This window comes from Marmota monax, unplaced genomic scaffold (assembly GCF_021218885.2).
Source record: "Marmota monax isolate L192 unplaced genomic scaffold, Marmota_monax_Labrador192_F-V1.1 WCK01_AAM20220418_F8-fsc00056, whole genome shotgun sequence".
Classification (NCBI taxonomy): Eukaryota; Metazoa; Chordata; class Mammalia; order Rodentia; family Sciuridae; genus Marmota; species Marmota monax.
Genome location: NW_026695212.1, coordinates 7,473,369 through 7,499,538, shown reverse-complemented (window position 1 = coordinate 7,499,538; position 26,170 = coordinate 7,473,369). Strand labels below are relative to the sequence as shown.

Here is a 26,170-nt window from a genome sequence, read left to right as displayed (position 1 = left end):
TTACCTACTTAATGGCTTTGCCAAAACAGACTGACCTGTTTAAAATGATCAGGCATGAACATGTGTTTTCTATTGAACGTCCAACAATTTAGGTCATTTGGTAACTTGGAACTGAGAAGTTAAAACATGTAGGTGGATCAGAGAATATTATAAAAATCTAAAATAACAGAAGTTAATGGAAAGTAAGCTGCTCTGCTCTGCAGACCAAGCCTCAAATCCATAATATAGTCTGACTTTTCTCAAAGTTTCAGATTGACTGAAAACTGGGATAATTTGAATTAATTTATAGATGAGTTCTTTCATTTCAAAGAATATTAGTATGTTGAGCTGTATTTTCCATTGGAGTAAATTAAGTAATAAAATATTATTTTATGTGATCAGAGGAATTTATACTTATCAGGCATTAAATAACACAAAAGTTATTTTATTTCACATTAACCTTACTTAAACAATCCTTTGGATAATTTTATGTTGGAAAACATACTATTTTGATTAACCAAATCCTAAAATATTTGTTGGGGTTCTTTTGAAAATTCTTGCCCATTGCTTTCTTTGCCCCTATTAGCTAAAAATGCTCACATTTTCATGTCTAATGCCTTCATGTAGAGACACTTCTATTCTAATTGTGCTCTCTCTAATCATTTGAGACCTATGACATATATTCTGACCAAATAAGGACATTTATATTCTTAAGTGAGAGAAAGTATCTGTATACCCTTCATTAAAACATATTATATTTACAAGCACAAACGAAATAATCCAACTATAAGCTTTTCCTTAATTAAAAAAAAAAACAATATGTCATCATTGCTTGAATCAACAACAACAAAAACTCTTTGATATGTGCCCCTTTGGGCGGGAGGCTTTAATCATTATTAAAAAATCCATAATTAATATTAAAGAAGGATCCACCAGAGTGAGTTTTTTTGGTACTATACTTACATAAAGATTTTTTAAAAACCTGAACGCCTTGTAAAAAATCTACTTTTCAGCTATCTATGTCATTCCAGCAATTGTGTCATAACATGATTCTTAAAATCTAAGCATTTTATGGCTCTTTAATGGCTACATATAACATAATGCTTTCTGACACAGAGCACTGCTTCTTAGAAGTCAGCTTGACAGGGTGCACCCAGCATGTTTATGAAAGGAAGGGTGTGGGTCAGCCAGAGGTGGCAGTCTGTTGTTTTATAAAGGACTTTGAAGTCCAATACAGCATGGATCAAATGGCCCCCTGTGAAGATTTTCTTTGTGTCAGCATTAGATATACGAATTTGATATCATTTATTTTTGCAGGAAATACCAATGAACTTTGTGGATCCCAAAGAAATTGACATTCCACGTCATGGAACTAAAAATCGCTATAAGACCATTTTGCCAAGTAAGTTTCTTGATTCAGTAATTTGCACTGCAAAGCACAGGGCAAGCCTTTTTCATTCACCTTGGCTTCACCATTTCCAATCCTCACAATGCCCAAATTTGGAGTTACAGCCATATATCAAACTAATAATAACCATTAAAGTCGTGTGAAGTAAATAATTTCATTCTATATTACTTATATTATAATGATCTGCTCACAATTTCAGTAGATACTTGACTCTAAAACTTTATTGTCCTACACATTATGGCCAATTGATTTTTAGCATGAGTTATCAGATAATTCAATAGGTTAAGGAGCATCTTTTCAACAAATAATGTTAAAACAACACGCCCCCCCTACCAAAAAATGAAATTGAACCCTACCTTATATCATGGATCAGATACCTACATGTTACATAGGAGCTAAAAAAATAAAAATCTTAAGATAAAAAAGGTATAAATCTTCATGATCTTCAATTAGTCAATGGTTTCTTTAATTTGACATGAAAAGTACAATAAACCAAGAAGAATAAATTAAACTACATAAAATTTTAAAGTATGCTTCAAATGACACTATCAAGAAAGAGAAAAGGCAACCCACAGAATAGAAAACAATATTTTCAAATCATGTATTTAAAAAGGAATTGTAAGTACAGTATATAAAGTACTCCTACAATTCACTATTGAAGGACAACCCAATTTAAAAATAGTCAAAGGACTTCAATAGAAGTCTGCCTTCTCCAAAGAAGATAAACAAATAACCAATAAACATATAAAAAGATGCTCACCATCATTAGCCATCAGAGAATCAAAATCACAATGCTATGTCATTTCATATCCACTAAGATGATTATATAAATGATAGACAATAAAAAACATTGGCAAGGATGTACAGCAATTGTAACCTTTTCAGACATCGCTCATAGGATTACTAAGTGCTACTTAGGAAAGTAGTATGTAGTTCCTCAAAAGGTAAAACCTCAAGTTACTTTATGAACCAACCAGTCCACTCCTAAGTATACATCCAAGAGAAATGAAACATGTGTCCACACAAAAAAATACACAAAAATGTTCATAGCAACATTATTAATATCCAAAGAGTGGGAATAACACAAATGTCCATTGATTGATGAACAGGAAATGAAATTCAGTATATCCAAAATTCATATTTTATATGAGTATTCTGAATTTACATGGAATGAATAATAAGAAACCAGATACTAATATATACTAGAAATGGATAAACTTTAAAAATATTTTGCTAAATGAAAGAAAACAGCATAAACACATCATATTTTATAATTCCATTTGTATGAAATGTCCAGCAATCAAATGTATGAAGACAGAAAGCAAATCAGTGGTTTCCCAGTGTTGAGTGGAATGGGAATGACTGCTAAAGGGTATGGAGTTTATTGGGGAATACTGAAAATATTATAAAATTGGTCATGATGATATTTTCAGGATGCTGGAGCGGAAAAAATAACTGTGGTGGCATGCTAGTGGACAAACTGTATAGAATGTGAATTATATCTCAGTGATATTATTACCACTGTGCATAACAATCACCTATCATCTGTGTTGAAAATCCAGCACCCTGTGCCCAGTCCCTGAGGTTTTGTTTAAGTAGGTGTGCCCTTGAGCCCAGGAAACTGCTTCTAGCAAATATCCAGGTGATTCTGATACAACTGATACCAGGACCACACTTTGAGATACTATAAATTACATTCAAGCTAAAATTGACTGCATGAAAATTATCAGTATCAAGCAATGAGATGGAGGCCAGGGACCCATAAGGAGTGAGAAACAGTAAGATCAAGGAGCTCATGGACTGGAGAGGAGAGACATGTAAATGAGTAATAATGTCATAGAGCTAGAATAGAGCTATGGTGTAAGAGGTACAGGAGCGTAGGAATTAATTCTGCAAAAACATTTTGGAGAAGTAATATTTTCCATCACTCAACAAACAGATATAGTTGGGGTTTTGGCCAAATCCGTAAACATCTGATGGCAACAACTCTGCAAAGATGGAGCTACAAAGATTTATTTGAAGTATTGACATTGAAATAGTTTCAATTCCATCAATTCACTTATAAAACAGCAAATAAATTCTCCATACTTATCATAAGCACTTAAACTCAAGCAGTTGAAGAATTTCTGGGGTTTTTTGTTTGTTTGATTTCGCAGTGCTGGGGATCAGAACCAGAGTCTTGTACATGCAAGGCAAGTGCTCTACCACTGAGCTAGAACCCCAGCCCAGAGTTACTATTAACACTGTTAATGCGTCTCCAGGCCGCCCCTTTGGTGGAATTGAAATGCATTGTTAGTCACTCCACACCAACATTTTAACTAGTCTGTATAGGCAAATCTATTTACCTCAGCTCTAATCACTGTCAAAAGACATGCTATGACTACAACTAGCTAAAAGGGATGAATGTGCTCTGTGTAAGAATTGGTTCTCTCTTCACTGCTAAAATTTTCATCTAAAATATACTGAACGTTAAGTAATTCATCCACCACAATTATTATGTATACAGGAACTGCCGTCTAATTTCAGAAGGATTTGGAAATTACTAGGATTATTTCAAAGTTCAGCCTTCTCTGTTTCCTGCCCTGATGATATCAGACAACTGCGCCACAACTCTGTGTCAGCTTTTCCATTCCCAGAACTGGGTGGACCGTTTTCTCAACCAGGGGCACCTGTGCTGACAACTGATGTTTGGAATGATGGATTTTCTGTTGAAAGTGCTTGTAGCCCAAATATCCCACCCAACCTTGTTGCACGAAATATTATTTAGCAAATAGAGTTTTGACAAGCCACACTCTTGGCTGAAAATTATTATGAGAGACTGAAATGAAATAGGCAAAGCTGTTCTTTATGATTTATTTTAGAATAAAATACGGATAAATTTAAAACGTTAAGTTAGTTGATAATTCGCCATTGACCAAGATTTGAAACATTATGTTTGTTTTTATTGTTTTAACCTACAATAAACTCCTTTTACATTTAAAATTTTGGTAGTTTGAACACAACAGTAATGCCATATAATTTTGAGGATTTTTTTTAGTACATAGATACTAAGAACTCATTCAATTTTAACTATTTCTCTGAGGACAGGACAATGTTAGCCTGGTTCAGAACACTGTATATGGTAGATTGAAGTGCTAAAGTCAAGTTTATGTCAAATTATTTTGTAATATAAATAAATATTAGTCATAAAATACGTCTATCCAAAATCTCAAAAGCAGTAGGGAAAAAGCCCAGTCATATAACAATATAAAATTATTAGCACCCAATGAAGTAAAATAATAAAAACTATGTGCACTTCTTCACTTATACAAAAATAAGACAATACATACAAAATTAAAGAACACTGTTTACTCTGACTATGCTTTTTTACTTAAAAATGTAGTATCTAGTTATGTTTTAACTTAAATTATGCTTTTATATTTTTATATTAAGTACTTAGTACAAGGTAGATATTCAAACAAGTGAACCATTCTTGAAGGCAACAGATTGAGTTAGATTATTTCCTACTCCACTAAAAAACATTCACAATTTGTAACAGGCTACTGAATGTTCCTTTGTCATCCTTTTCTTCATCCCTAAAAACAAGAGATAATAATACTAGCTTCCAAGGACATTGGAAGAATTAAATGATATTGTATGTAAAATGACAAGCAAAGTTCCAATAAATAATACGATTTGGTTTCTGTTTTCCCTCCCTAACTAAATGATGATGAATCCATCGTTCCAGAATAAATTATGGAAAATGCTCTTCTATGTATAGAAGGGTTCAAAGGTTCAAAAGCATAGTATTCAAGAGCCCTCTTTTATAATTTTCATGTGCTTTTTACAAGTGATCTTCTATATAATCACCATCAACTCTCTACAGCTATGGATATGTTCTATATAATTCCAATATGATAGCCCATTAACCATTTGTAGCAAGTGAACACTTGAAGATTATAGCTAATGCAGCTAGAGGAACTGATTTCTAAATTTTATTTCATATTTAGATAAATTAATTAGCTTCATATGACTAATTGGCTACTGCATTAGACAGTGCGGGCTTGGTATCCTCTCTCTTTTGTTAAAGATATAACCAATTCCTTCCTTTCCTCCCATTTCCCGATTTATGTTGATTAGTCTGTGAAACCATTCTTTTCATCCCCGGCTTTGTTCACATGCTACAGTGATATATTTTTCCCCATCTAACCAATTTATCTCTTGACTTCAAAGCTCAAATGCACTTCTTCCTGGGGGAAAATTTTGACACAGACTAACCTTTGATAAAATCTAATATAATGTTAGTCACATCAGGATCCAGGTATCATTTTGTCTGTTAAATGGAAAATTTAAGATTACAGCATATATTTTAGAGAGACCAAGGTGAGGAAATTTCATAAATATAAGTTTGACAGAACAAATTTAAATACAGACTTGGTGAAACACATCTATATTTATGTCCAATAAAGTTGAAAAGATACATGAACAAGGAGGAGAAAAGAAGGGAAATAAGGAAAAAAGAATTATGGGAAATAAGAAAAAAAGAGGAGGGGAGAAGAAAAATAAAAGGGCAGAGCAAAATGAAGAGAGGAATAATGATCAGTATTCAAATAATATGTGTAATTATTATTGCTTCTACCCTGATGTATCATAAATGCTATGTTAAGTATTTAACATAGTTCAGAAGTATTTGGTTAAAATTATCATAGTGAATTTAACTAATATGTAGACTTAAATGCATAACATTAATAAAATTGTGGAGGTAGGGATGAAAATGATGATGATGGTGGTGGTAAAGTATATTTTTAATCCTCAGCTGTTTTAATAGTCTAACCCAATATATTAAAAAGCTTTAGTTGGAAATCTACATTTTCCCCTATTCAGTCATATATTGGGTTCTTGCTTTAAAGATAAAAAAAAGTATTTGAAAACCTCTAAATACTTGGAAATTACTATGAATTACTAATTTCCAACATAAACTTTAGCTTGACATGGAATCGCTTCTACATAGTTATAAGATCGGGTTCCTAGTAAATCATATATATCATAAGCATTACAAAAACTGAAGGCACTGGGACTCTTTTCAAGCCTGAGTGGTTTAGGGCATTTATGGAAATTTCTAATAATCAGTGGATACTAAAAGGAATGAAAGTTTGCTTGTTTCATTTTCTTAGAAAAGAAAAAAATCTGGAAAGTCAAAAGCAATGTTTTAAATATTTCTAATAGAAATTAATTCTAGTATTAAACTTTCTTTGAACACATACCAGACAGAAATGATATAGGATACAAAAGTGAATTACATACAACTTTTTGCCCTCAAGAGATTTGCCACAATCCTTCAGGGTAGACAGAAATTTAAGCACTCAAAATGCAGGATGATAAATACTGAAATAAAATGCAGGGAGTCTAAGCAAAATATTGAATGGCTAGTGCTGTCTGGTAAGGCCAGAGAGGGTCTCGGAAAGACATATCATTAGAACTGAGCCCTGAATAATTGGGAAAGACTACTTTACCAGGCAGAGAAGGCACAGGGTGCAATATGTGCAAATGCCTGGAACCTATAAGGTCATGGAATGTTTGGGTGATTGCCCTAGATCCATGGAGCTAGGTCAAAAGGTACATGTGGGAAAGTGCCTATGGAGAAAATGTCACTGAAGACCTGCTGTGCTCTACTAAGTAAGAAACTTGGATTTCATCCTCTGGGCCTTCACTGTCCAGGAAAAAAACTACTAGCCACATATGGCTACATAAATTTAAATTTAAATGAATTTGAAGTAATTAAAATATTCATTCCTCAATTCACATTAGCCATATATCAAGAGCTCAATGGCCACATGTGACTAGTGGTCACACATGGTAACTAGAGATAGCTTCTTCCAAACAGGGGAATGGATTTGGAACAGTTTGTTGTAGACAACATAGAAGAAATCAGTACAGTGGGTAATTTAGTGATATCCAGGCTGGTCTAATCACTGCAGGCATTTTGGTGACAATGCTGTAGAACCTGGGGCTTAATTTTAGACTAAAAGGAATATCTTTTATTATATCACCAAAATTTTTTTCTTTTACTTAGCAAATGTGAACTTTGATCCTAAGAAATCCTGAATTCAACTTCTGAATGTGCACCAAACCTGGATGTATAGAATACGCCTACTCTGTTTAATGCCTCCCTAAGCAGAACTGATTCGTGATAATACTATCCCTTTCTGATATCTTTTTCCAAAATTTATATATATATAAATTTTAACTATTTTTAATAGAAATTAATTCGTGTGTGTGTGTGTGTGTATCTCATTAAACACACCCAAAATAGTAATGGTTTAAATAAATTGAAAGTGCATTTCCCTCCAGGTATAAGCTTCCTGGTCGTATGGTGGCTTTGCCACATCCTTCATCTCAACTCTTCTCTCTGGTTATTTTGCCATCCCCAGGGCCTTGGCTTCCTTGCACACTGAGATGCTGGTCACTGCAACCATGTTTTAAGCAGCAGGATGAAGTGAGAGTGGAAGAAGGAGAACATTACCCTTCACTTCACTCCCTTGGTGTAAAAATCACACACATCCCTGACTCTCACCTTTCACATTGAGAACTTAATCATGTGGCCACAACTAATTGCAAGAGATGATAATAATTAGAGGAGTCTAATTCTGTGCATTATACCAAGGCCCTGCCAGAACCTGGGTGGGATTTTGTTACTAAAGAAAGAGGGAGAGTGAATACCAGGAGACAGCTGTCTTTTATACACATCTGGGTGTGTTGGCAGGGGATGTGGGGGGTGGGGGGTGGGGGTGCGCGCGTGCATGCGCTTGCATGTGTGTATGTGAGCTATGAATGCTGTTGTGTGTTCCAGCTGATGACAGCAGAAATGCCAGATGGCCCCACACATGCTCACTCAGAAAGATGTTTAAGGGGACTGCACAGTCAAAAGCTCCCAGTCAGGTCCCCTCCTCTCTGCTATCATTAATGGAGTATGTTCAGTGAATCCTGCTGTTTGCTCCACTGTGGCTTCTCTTTCGGATTGTTTCTAATTTTATATTATGTAAAGAATTTTGATCCATATGGTTGACAAAAGATATGCAAAGAAAAACGGAATCATTTCACTCTGAATGTTAAAATGCAGCTCACAGGAATTCAAAGAAATTTGGTAGGGCAAGGGAAGGGGAAAGATGAGAGAACAAAAGAGCTGCCTACCACAAGCCCTTTGACATTATGAAGGACTTGGTAAATTTTATTCAGACCAAGAGGTTTTACCAACAAGAATAAATTTAGATGGGGATGAGGGGCTAGGAACTAAAGCTTATATTTGGAGGATATGCTTTTTTTAAAAAATGGATAAAACATCATGAAAACAAAGTCAGGCACAAGCTCTTTATGGAAAATGGCCTGTGCACATGAAGGTACCCTGCTACTGCTGTTGTAGGAAATATAGAGAGCTGCCACGACTTCAGCAGATCTGGAGGAAATGAGGTGTATTTGAGTGACAGGTGCCAGCTTCTGACTCCTAGAACCTGCACTGTGAGGGCTCCAGGTGATAAGCTAACTTAGGAAACATTGCCAGGGAGGGTAGTCTGCTTCAGGATCATATTCCCCAACACAACCCTTCAGGAGAAATTCAAATAAAAGCTGGAAGCCCCCATCCCAAGAGAGAGCTCCATGTTGCTGAGCCCAGTCCACAGTCCCTTGTGGACTATCCTGACTCAACTAGTCCTTATCAAGTCCTCATAGTACCCTGTAGTCATCCTTTTTCCTTTAGATCATCCAAAAGAACACACCAGGAACTTGTGCAATGTGTTTTAGATGAAGAAGAAAGAAGTCCAGCTACTATGAAGCATGGCATTACCAAGAGGTGTTCCCACTGATTTCTAGGATTGATTGACATCTCCTGGATTGTGATTGCTTACATCTAACAGGACCAGGAGCTGTTATACCTGTGCCTTATCCAATCAGCATTTTGGTCTTCACGTGCCATGCTGTAATTTCAAGCAGAATTGGGGCTCCTCTTCCTAAAACCAGATATTTTAGAGATCAAATCCGTTTTATCCATCCCTGAATGGAAGCTCCTATTACTTCTAAGATATGCCTTCATTTCAAACACCCTATGGACTGATGAGTGAAATTTAGCTTTATATTTTCAACATCACCTTTGATAATGGCCTTTATGGCTCTGACTTTGATAACATGGGTTCATTCTCTGTTTTACTTCTTCTGAGCTACATGACCTCGGGTGAGTTACCTAACCCTTCTACGCTTCCATTAACTAATCTAGATAAAGAGAATGTTAATAGTATCTACTTTATAAAGCCATGATAATTAGGTGACAGAATACATAAAAGGATGATAGCTGCTCTATCTCTGGCATACATTCAGCCCACAGTGAGTACAATGATAACCATGGTATTGTCACCCCAGTGTTTGTTGATGGCCTCCTTATTTTTCCTCATATTACCTATTACCTGCTATATAACAAATTATCTTGAAATTTAGTGGCTTAAAGCAATAAACATTTCACAGTTTCCATGCATCAGGAATTGGCTTGGTTGGATAGTTCTGGTACAGGATCATGTGTGAAGTTTCTGTTGAGACCTTGAGCAGGGGTGCAGTCAGCTGAAGGAGTGACTTGCGCTAAAGGATCTCCTTCCATGATGGCTCCCTCATTTTGGCTGTGCTGTTTGGCTACTTGAGCTCCCTCAAGACAAGACAGCTTCCTCCAGGGCAAACAACCCAAGAAAGAAAGCAAAGAGGAAGTGGTATATCCTTTAGGACCTGGGTAGCTCTGTCAACTTTGTCACATTCCATTCATTATATGTGAGTCATTCATTTCTGCCCACATTTTAGGGAATGTGAACGGGACTCTACTTTTTTGTAGACAGAGTGTCAAAGAATTTGTGGCTGTATTTTCACACCACACCACTCCTAATCTTATGGGCTGACTTGTCTTTTTTTAAAGACAAGTCATAGCTTTTATTATCTTTAATAGCAATTATATGTGAAGCTAAATGTAATATAAATTTAAATAATAAATATTAAATCTATGTTGGTTGTGCCAGATTTGTTACATTTTCAATTACCTCTGACTCCCACTCACAGGTATTCTATGCAACTTTCTTCCTCTAGTTCTCCCTACCTCACTTTATCTATGATTTTCTCAGCTTGGCCTGTGAATAAAAGAGATTGTCTCCTTGTCTTACACCCAGACTGTCTTACTTCAGGATATGCGTATAGAAGGCGGGGTGCTTCCTTGCTGCAGCCCAGTTTTTACACCACCTTCCACTGAGAAGGGATGCTGAAAAGCACTGAATTTTCTATTATTTCAGGAAGAAACTAGGCAACTCCTAGGATGTAACATGTGGAATGTAATTATCAGTTTGTGTGGCTGCCAACATTAGGAAAGCAACATGGCATAGTCACTAAGGATGCTCTAGAGTAGATAGCAGACGTTCAGAGCCTGACTCCATTACTTTCTTCCTGACTGTGTACTCTTGGAGAAGTGATTTAACTTCTCTGTTTGTTTGCTATTTGAAAGATGGGGGTATCAATTTAGATATTTTTATGAATGACTTATGAAGACTAAACAACATCACACCTGTAAAGTATTGTGAACAGACTCTGACATCCATTAGGTAATCAGCACAGGCTGTTGGCAATTTTATGAACAGACTGGGAACTCACTGAAATGAATTGTTTCTCTTTAAAAGCTCCCTCTTTTGTTGGTTTGCTCTACCCTCCATCCCCACACTGATAGACAGTGCCCGGCACATAGTGAAATAGCTTGTCTATCTCAGGAAATCAGGGGGTCTGGCCAGGGTCCAAGCTCATGAAGCAAGGCCAGGTTGAGCCCCAAGGGTCCAGGGAAGATGAGATCATGAAATATGAAGAAATGATTCACCTCTGAAGGAATAGAAGAAAAATAGGAAGACCGAAACCTGGTTCAAATTCCAAATGCCAAGAAAATGAGAGGGATATACATGAGAGATGGGGTCAAGTATCAAAAGCCCATGAAAAATGACATGAAGTATAAACTCATCATCTCTTCCTCATGGACAAGATTTATGTCAGTAGCAAATATAAGATGGGCCCAAAGGTCCCTCAGTAAACACTGATGGCTCAAGAGACGAACACAACATGTATAAAGGGCCAACACTGGCACATGCCAGACAATCAGTGTATAAGTTAACAGGTGTGCCACTTGTAGGTTATAGGTGTTTTAAGAAATTTTAAAAGAGTATATTTATTTAATGTATTTTTTCTTGTTTTCTCCATTAGATCCCCACAGCAGAGTGTGTTTAAGGCCAAAGAATGTAACTGATTCACTGAGCACCTACATCAATGCTAATTATATTAGGGTAAGTAAATAAATAGAAATTTCTTTCTGGTGAGCATGTTGACATACTTTGAATTATTGATTTTAGGTTTAGTTTTGCTTTTCTTCCCCTCTCAAGAGTTTGATTTCAATTGGTTGCTAGCAAGGGTATCTGTTTGTTGTAGTTTGTCAACCCTGTTTGAATCCTCCACAATGAGTCCTCCTTTTAGTCCCTGACTACGGTCTCCACACAGGTGCTCTGGTGAGGATGGAGCATTACAACCCTCAGTACCAAATGCCCTGCTGAACTTGCTAGGAAAACAGCCACATGCATCATGGTGCTAGAATCGATGAAGCTCTTGCAACCATGTTGCCTTTGGACCAGCACAGCCAAAGATCTTTCCCCTAAACATTCACTGCAAGGCATCCACTTAAAAGACAATATGTTTGTCTCTTTACTCCAACTAGGGCTACAGTGGCAAGGAGAAAGCGTTCATTGCCACGCAGGGTCCCATGATCAACACCGTGAATGACTTCTGGCAGATGGTTTGGCAGGAAGACAGCCCTGTGATTGTTATGATCACAAAACTCAAAGAAAAAAATGAGGTATGATCTTTAGCCAAGTTCTGGATGTTATGCACGTTCTAGTGCTAGGGAAGAGGTTTTGTGTAAGTAAAATCACCATGTACCTCTGACAGGTAGATTTAACCTACTTTGTCCCATTGTCCCAGATGTGAAACACATATTAAAAACTTAAATAAAGTTATATAATATATAACAAAATTATATAATATTCAATATAACTATATAAATCACTTAATGTTAATATTAAACAATATTAAATTACTATTGATATTCTTATTATATAATAATATTAGTTAATATAGTCAAATATATAAATTCTTGATTTTGATTTCCAACCTATTTTAGTGCTCTTGTGTCAATTTTGTGGAAATATTTATAGAATTAGAAGTTAATGGGTTAAGATGGAAATTTTCAAAAGGTTAGGTCACTTTATACTTCTGAAAAATGGTAATTGGTATTGGTCTATGAGTGACAGTTTTCCTTCAGACAAGTCAATATACTTAGCGTGCACACATCTCATTTGTACCCATAGTCTCAGTAAGGACATTGAATGATTCCTGAAGTCTACTCTCCCAGGTATTACTTATATTTTAGGACATCTTATTGGGGTAATTCATATTTTGATTTTAGTCAACATTTTCTTCTTGAAATTATTATACCAGGACTTCTCCATAACAATAAGAATTTAGGAAAACTGAGCTTTTCCTTATGCCCTTTCGGTGAATTGTAACTCTTGACAATGGTAGAATCCTGCTACTAATTGAAAGAACCCAGGCTCAGAAAAACAGCTATTTGTAAGCTTTAAAAAGTTTGCTGTTTTTTTCCCCATTTTTACTATAATAGATGACACATTTTTCTGATTATACTGGGAAAATATGTATGTTTTTGGCCAATATACAAAGTTATACACTTAATTAATATATGGCTTACTAATAAACACATTTCTGTGTGAATCTGATACGAGAGCCTCAGTTGGTATGATAAAAAATAACTCCTAATATTCTCAGCTGTTTCACATACAATACAACCCTGACAACATATTAAGTCACTGACAATTCCTGCACAGTTGTTTAAAATACATAGTATTTTAACTTTGTGACCGAAGATTCTTCAAGTTTAAAAGGTATATTCTTTGTAGGCATACATCCACATGGACATCCATAGAATTTATGAAATACAGCAGACCTATATAACCTGAAAAACCTTCCACCACAAAACCAGTTACACTGGGTAAAATGTGAAACAACATGTTTGGAGCTTGTAAAAAAGAAAGGAAAGGAAATTTTGGTGCTCAAAAATTTAGTAAAAGCATAAGACCAGAGAATTAAGTATTACTTGTGTTTTAATAAATACTAGACACAAATCCTGGGCTTGCAAGAACCAGAAGTTGAAACTGAGACCTTCCATAAAGTGAACATCCATAGGGGATATACTTAAAAATAAAAAAGTAAACCTCAAAAACAAACCTGCCTTCTAAAAAGGAATGTAATAGGAAATTAATTTGTCTAAATCTGTCCTCCTTGTAGGATAAAAAAATGCTCTTAAGTATTTGAAGGTGAGAAACCCAAGAATTTTAAAATCAGAAATTGCCAGATAGGGTAATTAACCTAAGTGAAGTATCAAGATGGTAGAAAACTACTCTTTATAGAAAGAGCGGCAATAATTTCCAAATGCACACAATCTCCATATAGGCCTCACAGAATTTCCAGAAAAACACTCAGTCAAATGTAAATGCGCAAATCAAAATTATAAGACATACAATTAAATAAATATGATAAGGAAAAATAGGGAAAGCAACCAATAGTACAAACAGATCCACAAGAAATTAAAATAACAAAAACTTATGGATGTAGGATTTTAAAAATAATTTAGCATACAAACTATAAAGTAGTCAACAAAAGAACAAATCATTATCAAAAAAAGACTAAGAATATTTATAATCAAACTAAAAAGTATTAGAAATAAATATATAGACATTAAAATTAAAAAATAATATGTAGACATTAAAATTAAAAAATAATATGTAGACATTAAAATTAAAAAAGATTACCAGGCAGGTTTATAAAGGTAGACATAGATCAGTAATTAGAGAATTAGAAGATAGAACTGATGAGATTACCTGAAAGATCAAAATGGCTAAAACCAAGAGAGCTGAAGTGACATGAAGAATAGTATTTAAATGCCCCCATGAAATGTTTAATGGATGACTTAGAAGAAAAAACAATGTGAGGAAAAGAAATATTTTTTAAAAGATGGCTACATATTTTCCAAGTCATTGAAAGACATGGGCTTCAAATTTGAAAGGCACAATAAATCCAAGGCTAGATAAGTAAACCTAAGTCCACAGCTAGACACATCTGTGGAAAACACCAAAGAGATGATGTTAACAATCAGATTAACTAGCAAAAGACTTCTCAAAACAAACAAACAACAACAACACAAAAATACAATAGGGCCAAAAATCAGTAGAATAATACCTAGAAAGGATTGGGGGATGGGGAGACTCTAAACCCTAAACCCAGCAAATCTATCATACAGGGATGAGGGTAAAAGTAAACATTTCAAACAACCAAAAAATGAAAGAATTTAATACCAATAGGATCTTACCAAATTGTAAAGAGATTTAATCCAGAAAAGAAGAGTCAAATATAATAAATAATAGCAAGAAAAGAAATGAAAGAATTAAGGTAGAATTAAAGTACTGGACAATAATAATAAAGCATGAAGAGAGTTAAAATATTTCTATGTTAGTCATGAAAAGGGCAGAAATACAAACTAAGATTAGACTTTAAGATAAATGTGCATGTTAAATTTTCTACGTACTAAAAGAATGGAAGTAGAATGCATAATTTCCAATCTGGCAGAAGAGGAAACAGATAGAATTTTTAAAATTAACTAAAAAAAAAGAAAAAGGAATATAGAAAAATCAAGATAAGTTTTTACAAATTGTAGGCTAGAAATAAATCCAAATAAATTGGTAATCATACTAAATATGTATAAATAACTTGCCAATAAAATACCAGAGTGCCGCAGTCTCGCTGGGCACAATCAGGAGCCACTTGTCAAAAGAAACTAACTTTACTTTTAGAACCACACACGCCAAACAAAACAGCCTCTCAGGAAAAACCCTCAGAGCCTCAACTGCCACCACCGGCTTTCCAGAAGCCTCTCTCTCCCACAAGCTTCTCTCCACCTCCCACAATCCTCCTGCTCTTGAGGCCGATTGGCTGGGTCACGTGGGCAGAGCCAAAAACGTCCCCCAATGAGCAGCTCCGTGGTCTGAAAGGGCAGGGAAACAGCCCAATGAGTATCAACGCAGAGGAGCCAATCAGCTAGATGTTGCTGGGGCCGAGGAGCCAATCAGCTAGATGTTGCTGGGGCCGCTGTGAGCCAATCATCAGCCAGCAGCTGGAAGTTTGCTGGCAGCTGGAAGTTTGCTGGGGCCCCTTCGGCTGTGGCTCTCAACATCTCCCCCTCTCTGTTTAAACAACAAGCATGTGGCTTAGGGACCGTGCCTGCCTTAGGTTGTCCAATAGTACATATGGTCCTTAGGTTGGTACCATTGCAATTGGATCTTACCCGTCACTGACTACCGGTCCAGTACAGCCACACCTGTGGAGAGGTCTTTGTACCAGCAGGGGGGTGAGGTTCTTTGCCTCACCTCTGTTGGCCCCCAAATTTTAGCTGGACGATCATGACAAGCAGAAGGGAGGAAGATACACCAAGCCAATTGACGGCTCCTTTTGGAAAAATTGTACCACCAATGACATCATCAGCAAAAATACCCCAACACTACCACAAGTCGCTGCACCAACAGATAGTTCACAATGCATACAGGTGAGCTCACAATGTGTTCAGGCAAGTTCTGCAAGCAGTTCAGTGATGGCTATTGTAGAAGCTGTAGATTGGTTTTATCTTTGACTTCACCAGCACTGGGATGAAGATAGGAATTCTGGCAATAATGGCTAAAGAAAAAATTATGTAACATTACAGAAGGCACTAAAAGAAAACAATTTTCTTAACAATTTACATTATCTTTAAGAGAATTATTAAATATAATGAAAAGGAAAGGTGAAAGTAAACAAACAGATCTGTTAACCTTCTTTTTTGTTTACATATTAAAACAATCCTCAACAGTTGTTTACCCAATTTAAATTAAACCATATAAATCACGTGAAAAAAAATATTTGGATCCATTTTATCATGAGCGCTCATCATATATGATATATGGACATACATACATTCAAATATATAACACAAAACACAAGTGTGCACACATAATATAATACATACAACGCATAACATTATAGTAAAGGCCTTATAACTTTTTACAGGTGAAATCTCCATTGCAATGTTTAAAAACTCTATAGTCAAAAAATAGAACTGATCAGCAAAACATTAACCTAGGTCTGTATGAGCTCAAAAAACAAAATAGAACTTCATGATATGGCAAAGGGCAATAATAAAATAGATATTGAAAAAAGCATCCTGGTTCTGTTGCAGATGTAAGAATAGCCAAACTGGAGTTTTGGATATCAGTTGTTATGGATTTGAGCCAAATCATCTTCTTTTTGGTCTGTAGAAATCGCTTTAGTTAATCTTTCTGGAATCCAAATCGGCTGCTGTTCTCCCTGTGGAAACACACAAACAGACCCCCACTCCAGACAATTACTGGGTCAGGACCTTTCCATTGTCCTGTTAGAATATCCTTCCAAAGTACCTTGGGCTTATGCACATTTTTTGGACACATATGCCTTTCCGCAGCACTAAGTCCTGATGAATCCAAATTTTAAAAGTTTAGAGTAAAAAGGGTTATTTTAAGTTTATCTTTGGGGAATATATACCCCTTCCCAATTCCTTATTTTTGCTTTAATAAGTACATTTTAATAGTTTGATGAGCTCTTTCAACTATGCCTTGTCCCTGTGGATTGTATGGGATTCCTGTTATATGAGTAATGCCAAATGTTGAGCAAAATTGTTTAAAAGAGGTAGAAGTATAACCAGGGGCATTATCTGTTTTTAACTGTTTTGGAACACCCACAGTGGCAAAATTTTGTAAGCAATGAGCTATAACATCTTTAGTTTTTTCTCCGGCATGAAGGGAGCCCATCAAAAATCCAGAAGAAGTATCAACTGTAACATGCAAATATTTTAATTTTCCAAATTCTGGCAAGTGTGTGACGTCCATCTGCCAAATATGGTTAGGTATCAATCCTCTAGGATTGACTCCAAGATTAACTTGTGGTAAAAAGGTCACACAATTTTGACATTGTTTTATTATTTGTCTAGCTTGTTCCTTAGTTATTTTAAAACGCTTTTGTAAAGTATTAGCATTGACATGGAACTTTTTATGAAAATTTATAGCTTCTTCTAGTGTAGAAAAAATATGTATGTCATGTGTAGTTTTATCTGCTAAATCATTGCCCAAACTAAGGGCTCCAGGCAATCCTGTATGTGCCCTGATATGTCCTATAAAGAATGGATCTTTTCTGTCCCAGATTAGACTTTGTATAGTGGAAAGCAAAGAGAAAACAGTAGAAGAAGGGGAAATCCTACCAGCATCTTCAAGAGATACTATAGCATTAACTACATACTGACTATCAGAAAATAAATTAAATACAGAATCTTTAAACATCACAAAAGCTTGTAAAACTGCATTAAGCTCTACCTTTTGAGCTGATTGTTTGGGTACTAAAAATGTAAAAGTTTGATCAGGGGTAACTACTGCTGCTGTACCATTATTTGACCCATCAGTGAATATATTTGGAGCATTCATGATAGGTGTTTTTCTTGTCATTTTTGGAAAAATTACAGGATGCAATGACCAAAAAGACAATAAAGGATTAGATGGTAAGTGGTTATCAAATGAAACATTAGATTTGCACATGATTATTGCCCAAGTATTTAACTCATTAGCTAACTCATCAATTTGATTCATAGTATATGGAGTAATAATTTTATTGGGAGAGATTCCAAACACTCCCTTTGCTGCTTTTATTCCTTTGAGTATTAATTGTCCTACAGCCTCAGGATACCTAGTAAGAACAGTGTTAGGAGAATAAGATAAATGTATCCATAATAATGGACCTTCTTGCCAAAATACTCCTGTAGGAATATTTTTTGTTGGTAGTACAATAAATAATGAAGGCAAACTTATATCAATTCTATCCAAATGCATATTTTCCATATATGTTTCAATGATTTTTAATGCCTTTCTTGCTTCAGGCGTTAACATTCGGGGTGAATTTGGATCTGATGGACCTTTTAGGATATCAAATAAAGGTCCCAACTCTCCTGTTGGTATACCTAAATAAGGCCTTATCCAATTTATGTCTCCTAATAACTTTTGAAAGTCATTAAGTGATTTGAGTTGATCTACTCGTATTTGAATTTTTGGTGGACGGACCATGGTTGAGGATAATAGAACTCCTAAATAATTAATTGGAAAATTTAATTGTACTTTATCTATTGCTATCTCTAGATTATAATTTTTTAATAAGTTTGTAAGTGTGGCATAACATTCTAGCAATGTGTTTTTATCTTTGTGTGCTAATAATACATCATCCATATAGTGAAATATTTGTAGTTCAGGATTTTGATTTCTAAGTGGCTGGATTACTTTGTTAACATAAATTTGACACATAGTTGGGCTGTTAGCCATCCCTTGAGGGAGTACTTTCCATTCATATCTCTGATCAGGACCTTCATGATTCAGTGCAGGGATAGTAAATGCAAAACGTGGACTATCCTCAGGATGAATTGGAATTGAAAAAAAACAATCTTTAATATCTATAACTAAAACATACCAGGTTTTTGGCAAAGCAGACAACTGAGGAATCCCTGATTGAGCAGGTCCCATAATAACCATCTCATTATTAATGGCTCTTAAATCTTGCAATAATCTCCATTTACCAGATTTCTTTTTGATGACAAAAATGGGAGTATTATGGGGAGATACAGAAGGTTGTATATGTCCTTCCGCTAATTGTTGTTTGACCAGGTCATGGGCTGCTTGTATCTTTTCTTTAGTCAGGGGCCACTGAGGAACCCATACTGGTCTTTCTGATTTCCAAGTAATTTTTATTGTCTCAGTGGCCCTTTCTGAAAATCCAACCCATGTCTTTCTGTTCCTTGATCTATTTGTATTGGTGCTGCTATACCTTGTTCTTGTTTTTCTAATCTTTTTCCTTTCCTAAAACCTTGTCTAGTCATAATAGTGGGTGCATTTTGGTTGATGTTATTTGTTAATGTCAAACCTAATTGATCTAGGACACCTCGTCCCCATAAATTTACAGGAAGATGATCCAATACATATGGCTGTATAGTTCCTTCACATCCTTCAGGATCCCTCCAATCTAATACCATTGCACTTCTATGGGGATTAGTCGCCACTCCTAGGCCTCGAAGCGTTTGAGTGGCTTGTTGTAATGGCCAATGTTTTGGCCATTTTTGACGAAAGATGATGCTAAGGTCTGCATCTGTATCCAGTAGCCCATTAAATTCATGTCCTTGAATATTTAGTTTTAGCATGGGGCGAGAATCTAAATTTAAAGAAAGCATAGCCCAATCTACACCTGTGGAGCCTAATCCCTTGGAACCTCTTTCTACAGTACGACTGGAAAATTTATCATGTAGGCTGGGTATTATTAGTAACTGTGCTATTCTACCTCCTGGTGAAATTACTGATATACCCTTTGGAGAACTGGCTATAATTTTTATTTCACCTTCATAATCGGGATCAATTACCCCAGGACTTATCATAAGTCCTTTTAGAGTAGAAGAGCTGCGTCCCAATAATAAGCCTACTGTTCCTTTGGGAAGAGGTCCTTTCACCCCTGTGGGAATGATTTGAACTCCCATCTCTGGAGTTAGTACTGCTCTGGCGGAGGCGCAGATGTCCAACCCTGCGCTCCCTCTGGTTTGTCTGATGAGGGATCTGATGGACAATGTGTCCTGGGCACTACCCTGATGGGGTTGCTGGGTTCCTCCAGTGCTCCGTATATTTGTGGTTTTGGGCCCCGGAGCATTGGGCCCCCCTGTCCATTTTTTGGCAATGGAGCCCGATGCCTTTCTCCACGATATCGTGGATAAACACCTGGTCCTTGTTCATTTTTTGATAATGGAGTACCCTCTATGGTGGTTTGAGAACGGCATTCATTAGCCCAATGTCTCCCTCTACGGCATCGTGGGCAAATACCTGGTATTCTACTCCTTTGATACCTAGTTTTGTTAAACCCTCCTCCAATGGGGCAATTCCTTTTAAAATGTCCTATTTGTTCACAATTGTAGCATGTTCTTGGCCTGGCATCTAAAGCCTGTTTTACTGCAGCTGCCACAATTTGCCCTTGTTCATTAATGTCTCTGGCATCTAAAGCCTGTTTTACTGCAGCTGCCACGACTTGCTCTTGTTCATTAATGTCTCTACATAATTTAATATATGTGTTTAAATCTTCATGTTTCCATGGTCTAATGATATCTCTGCACCAACGATTCACTTGCTCATAAGCCAGGTGTTTTAGTAATGGCATTGCTTGTTCTGTATTCCCAAAAACTCTGGTAGCTGTTTGAATAAGCCTATCTACAAATTCAGCATAAGGTTCATTAGCTCCTTGTATTACCTTAGATAATTGACCTTGTAAACCTCCATGTCCTTGTAAAGTCTTCCATGCCTTAATTGCATCTGCAGGAATTTGTGCGTATACGCCAGGATCATATGCAATTTGTTGCTGCTGATCCTCATAAGGTCCCTTTCCTAACAACATATCTAGATTTCTCTGAGGATAACCAGCTGCTGCATTTCGCCTAGCCGTCTCCTTGCAAAATTCCTCATTGGCAACCTTCCATAACAGGTATTGTCCTCCATTTAGCACAGCTTTACACATATTAGCCCAATCTGCTGGCGTCATGTTCAAGTTGTTAATGGATTCGACCATGCTTACAGTGAAGGGTGCTTGAGGACCATAGGTTGTTACAGCCTCTTTTAGCTGCTTCACTGTTTTGAAATTTAAAACTTGGTAAAATCGCTGCCCTCCTGCCTCAAATACAGGGCATGTTAATATTTGAGATCTTGTCTCAGGATCCCAACTATCAACTGCGGGGGTTGGGGACCTCCCAGCATATGGAGGTGGCCTTGTTAGTTGGACACTTACGTCCTCTGGTGATAGAAAGGTGTTAGTAGCAGTCTCCTGTTGTAACTTTCCCCCTGATGGCTCTTTCTGTTTTACACTTTCTTTCTCTGTCTGACTAGCTTGAGAGGCCTTCTCTTTTACTTGAATCTTTTCCTCTGTCTGACTAACTTGAGAGACCTTCTCTTTTACTTGAATCATTATGTCTTCTTCTTCCTCTACCATTGTCTGAACTGAAGGCTTTGGACTAAGCAAACAAGATTTGAACGTCCACAATGGCAATGTGCCAACTGGCAGAGTCCCTGGGCTTTTCTTTTCTATTCTTTTTAAATCTTCACCATGATGGTTCCATTGTGATATATTTAACAACTCCTCCTTAAAAAGCCATGGGCTACATTTTTGTATTGTATCAACGTATGCCCTGATTGTTCTTGATTTTACTGAGATGCCTCCTTCCTCTAACAATTTACTTAACACTCTTTCAGTTTGTTTTTTACTAATTTCTGATCCCGTATTTCTACTATAATACAACCCAACAAGATAACCCCTAACAAAACTGAAACTGAGTGAAACAAAATTGGAATAACACAAAATCATTATAATAGCCTCCTGAAATGTCCATCCATCCTTTCTCCCTATCTGTTCCTCAGATGTGAGCGGTTTTTCTTCCATCTTACACATCTCCAGGGACAGGCAACTTAAAACAAAAGTGAAACAAAATAACAAAACAAGAATCTTAAAATGGCTACCCATCCTCTCGCCCTGCCCTCAGGGGCGAGCAGTTCACTTACCCTCAGTCGCTCCCCGTGCGAGCCACCAAATGCCGCAGTCTGGCTGGGCACAATCAGGAGCCACTTGTCAAAAGAAACTAACTTTATTTTTAGAACCACACACGCCAAACAAAACAGCCTCTCAGGAAAAACCCTCAGAGCCTCAACTGCCACCACCGGCTTTCCACAAGCCTCTCTCTCCCACAAGCTTCTCTCCGCCTCCCACAATCCTCCTGCTCTTGAGGCCGATTGGCTGGGTCACGTGGGCGGAGCCAAAAAAGTCCCCCAATGAGCAGCTCCGTGGTCTGAAAGGGCAGGAAAACAGCCCAATGAGCATCAACGCAGAGGAGCCAATCAGCTAGATGTTGCTGGGGCCGAGGAGCCAATCAGCTAGATGTTGCTGGGGCCACTGTGAGCCAATCATCAGCCGGCAGCTGGAAGTTTGCTGGCAGCTGGAAGTTTGCTGGGGCCCCTTCGGCTGTGGCTCTCAACACCAGAGTTTACAAAATTGATAAATGTAGTTACAGTCTGTCTACAAGAGGACACAGAAATGTTAAAATTAAAATTCTATTTCTTCTATTAAAAATAAAATCATAGCCAGGCATGGTGGCATATACCTATATGGGCTGAGGCAGGAGGATGACATGTTCAAGGTCAGCCTCAGCAACTTGATGAGACCCTGTCTCAAAACAAAATAAAAGGGCTGAGGATGTAGCTCAGTGGTAGAGCACCCCTGAGTTTAATCCCCAGTATGGCAAAAAAAATATACAGAAACAAAATAAGTATAAGAAAAGTACCTTAATCTATTTAATCATTTGGAAATATGAATATGTAAATGTTTTTAAACAATTAGATCATATTTTCCACAGAAAACAGTACTTAGTTCCCAAAATTGCTTATTTATTAAGGATTAATGTGTGGCAAGGCATATGTGAAACAATATCTCACAAGGATTACCTAATGGTTTTTAGTAGCCATAAGTTAGGTTATGGCTTTTGTGCTCATGAGCATTTAATACTTTAATTTGTGATGCATTCTATGTTTGTTCACTCATAGAAAATCTCAGAAATACACTTTCAATGCTTTAACTTGTTCTTGAAGTAGGGTTTTATCAGGACAGAGGCTAAGATTGTTAGTCTGAAAGCATTCCTTAGAGGGTACATAGTATGTGACATTTTAAAATAAATTTAACATGAGCAATTAGGAATATGCCAAGCACCAGCAAATGATTGCTCTTCTCCAGCTCCAAGACTAGCATTGTCATCCAACCAGAACTGCTCTCTGTGGCAAAAACGCATGTTATGCACAGTCCACTCACCAAGGATGCTCAGAGCTCTCCATTCTGAGCCTGCAAAGGAATGGAATCCATCTCCTTCCTTCAAGGGCAACAATCCTATTGGACCTAACCTGTTGGTTATGTTCTCAGATTTCAGTCTCTGTAGGAAAGCCAAGTGGACCTGTAAAGGCTAGAATACCTTTTTAAAATAATTCCCACACTAAAGGGTAGCTGAGATTTTTATTTTTTTCTTCCACTGCCTAATTCATATATGGAGAAGTGGATGGTTGGTTTTTCCTATTTTGAGCCTCTTTTCTTTTTCAATATTTGAGATATACTTATTAGGAATATCAGTATCAAACGTGTCATTGTACATCTTCCATGTGTAATCTGCTACTTTTCTTCCCCCTGTAGCCAGGCATAATCCAAAACATTGCAAGAAATATGTTTGATTTTATAAAGATAACTTTAAATAAAGATGAAAATTCCTTTTGATCCAAACTCTCTAAAGATGTAAATACAATACCCTAGAGGAAACTTTGATGTTTTACAGATCAAATGATACTGAAAAGTCTGGCTTGAAAGGAATGCACAGTAGATTTTGCACTACCAGGAAAATGCTGTTTACCGAAAATGTGCCAACTTTCTTTTGTGTTAAGCGTCATTGTTTGGAAGAGACAAAAATCATTTCCTCCAAAAAATATGGAGGTGGAGTTATCTTTAGAAGTTCCCACGCTTTGTGTTTTTATGAACCTTTCTACTTTCTAGTGAATAAATGAATGAGTAATTGCCATCTTTTATTCCAAAATCCCAATATTCTATTTCTCACTTTTTATAAAATGAGGATAAGCAAAGGTGAAAAAAATAAGGGTAAAAAATTAGTTCTGATGTTGTAATTAAAAAGATTTAGTTGCTTGTAAACTTGAGTTCCCTCATTTAGATAAATCTCAACAAGAAGGGAATTCCTTTTGAAATAAAGAAATATTAAAACACAATATTCAAATTCTTTATACATGAAATATTCTATTACTGGAGAAGATAGAGTGAACAAAGTATATAAAACTGGAACTAGATCACCTCCAGAATGACAAGTAGTGTTTGTGCACATCCAGGGAACCAGCGTCCTTGGACTACCTCTGAACATGGCTTGCTGCTCAGCACTCCCCTTCTGTGTAAATGTTGAGCATAATACACATACTATGGAAGGTATTTTTAGCCTCTACCATCTATTGAATATCTGTACTAAACAGTCATACATAAATTCAGTTACTTCTCACTCTAACTCTACAAAGTAGTTTTTACATTTCTACACTGTAGATAAGAACACTGAAACTTGGAGAGATTAAGTCGTTTTACTTAAAGCTTCAAAGTTAGTGAGTGTTGGAATTCAAATTTTAATCCAGGTTTATTTAATTTCAAAATCCAGGCACTTATTCATGATTCCATCATAGAGGACAAAAAAAATAAAACAACCGCAAAACTTTGGAAGGCAAACAACCTACTATTGCTCTCAAAGAACAGTAAGACACCAAATTTATCTTTCACAAAGTGAGGAGATTACTTAGTGATTTGGCTTAATAATACTTCTCTCGAGTATATAATGCAGCCACATTCTCTCACTATTTTTGCATTCGTCTTTCATCTTAGTTAAGCTATGTGACATAAGAACCACAGACTCCATTTTACCTACTGACTTACTTATTCAGGCATTGCAAACAATTTCACCTAGAAAAGCCACATAAAGGAATCCTATTTTAACTTTTTCCTTCTTTCATTTCGTTCTCATCTGTATCTTATAAAATTACAGAAAATAATCACTTTAGTTATATTTATTTGGCCAAAGAGTTTACACGATGCCTTTGGGTCTGGAGAGTAAGTGACCAAGGGGAAACCACAGTCCAGAGAAACAACACATACAAAAGCATCCAAGAAGCCACAGAGCGGGCATGAGTTGAGCAGTTTGGTGTGATTTGAGCACATGTGACTTAGTAAGGAGTGAAGGGAAATGAGACTGGAAAAGTAAGTCGCATTGAATAGAGGACTATGCTAAAAAAAAAAAAAACTTTAGACTTCATTATATAGGCAGCTGGGCACCCCTGAAGATGTTTTTGAAGGAGAGTGAAATAATGCAATTTGTATAGCAGGGATATAATTGGGAGCAGGACTGTGATTTTGATTTAAAAAAAAAAAAAGCAAGGGGAAGTATGTTGGGAAGTTGTAGCAACTCCCAGGTAAGAAATAATGGGGTGCAAAAGTAAGGCAGTGGCTGAGAGTACTGAGGAAAAGGAATTTTCCTCAGTACTCTCAGCAAGAGAGAGTAGAAGCCACAGGGCTTAGTTCTTGACTGAATATGAGAGATGTAAAGGACAGTTTGACTTCAGGATTTGGGTGTTGGAGGCTGAGTGGGTGGTTGATGTCATGACTCTACATGGGAACAAGGGAGATATGTGAGAGGGGAAAAAAAATGAGCTTCATTTTTCAAGTATAAAGTTTGAGGGTTCTGGAGACTTTGGGATGGTAAAGTCAATTAAATAGGTAGAAATAAGGGTTTGGAGCTCTGGAGAAATGTGTAGGTAAGAGATAGAGATCAGACAGGTGGTGGTTGAAGTTGTGGGAAGATACATAATTGATGTAAAAAGAATAAAAAGGGGATTTGTATTCTCTTGTATATTCTGCTTTTTAATATTATATTATGAGCATCCTTCATGTTGATAATTCATCAAAACATTATTTTTAAAAAACTAGAAT

General features: G+C 36.5%; 1 protein-coding gene across 1 annotated transcript in view; it reads left to right on the top strand.

Moving 5' to 3' along the window:
• The window catches only part of Ptprr (protein tyrosine phosphatase receptor type R), a 264,907-nt gene that overhangs the window by 211,624 nt on the left and 27,113 nt on the right, over positions 1–26,170 (top strand). The window contains exons 8-10 of the mRNA XM_058574639.1: positions 1,297–1,381; positions 11,630–11,709; positions 12,135–12,272. Coding sequence (XP_058430622.1) covers positions 1,297–1,381; positions 11,630–11,709; positions 12,135–12,272 — 303 coding nt within the window. The remainder of the gene's footprint in view (positions 1–1,296; positions 1,382–11,629; positions 11,710–12,134; positions 12,273–26,170) is intronic.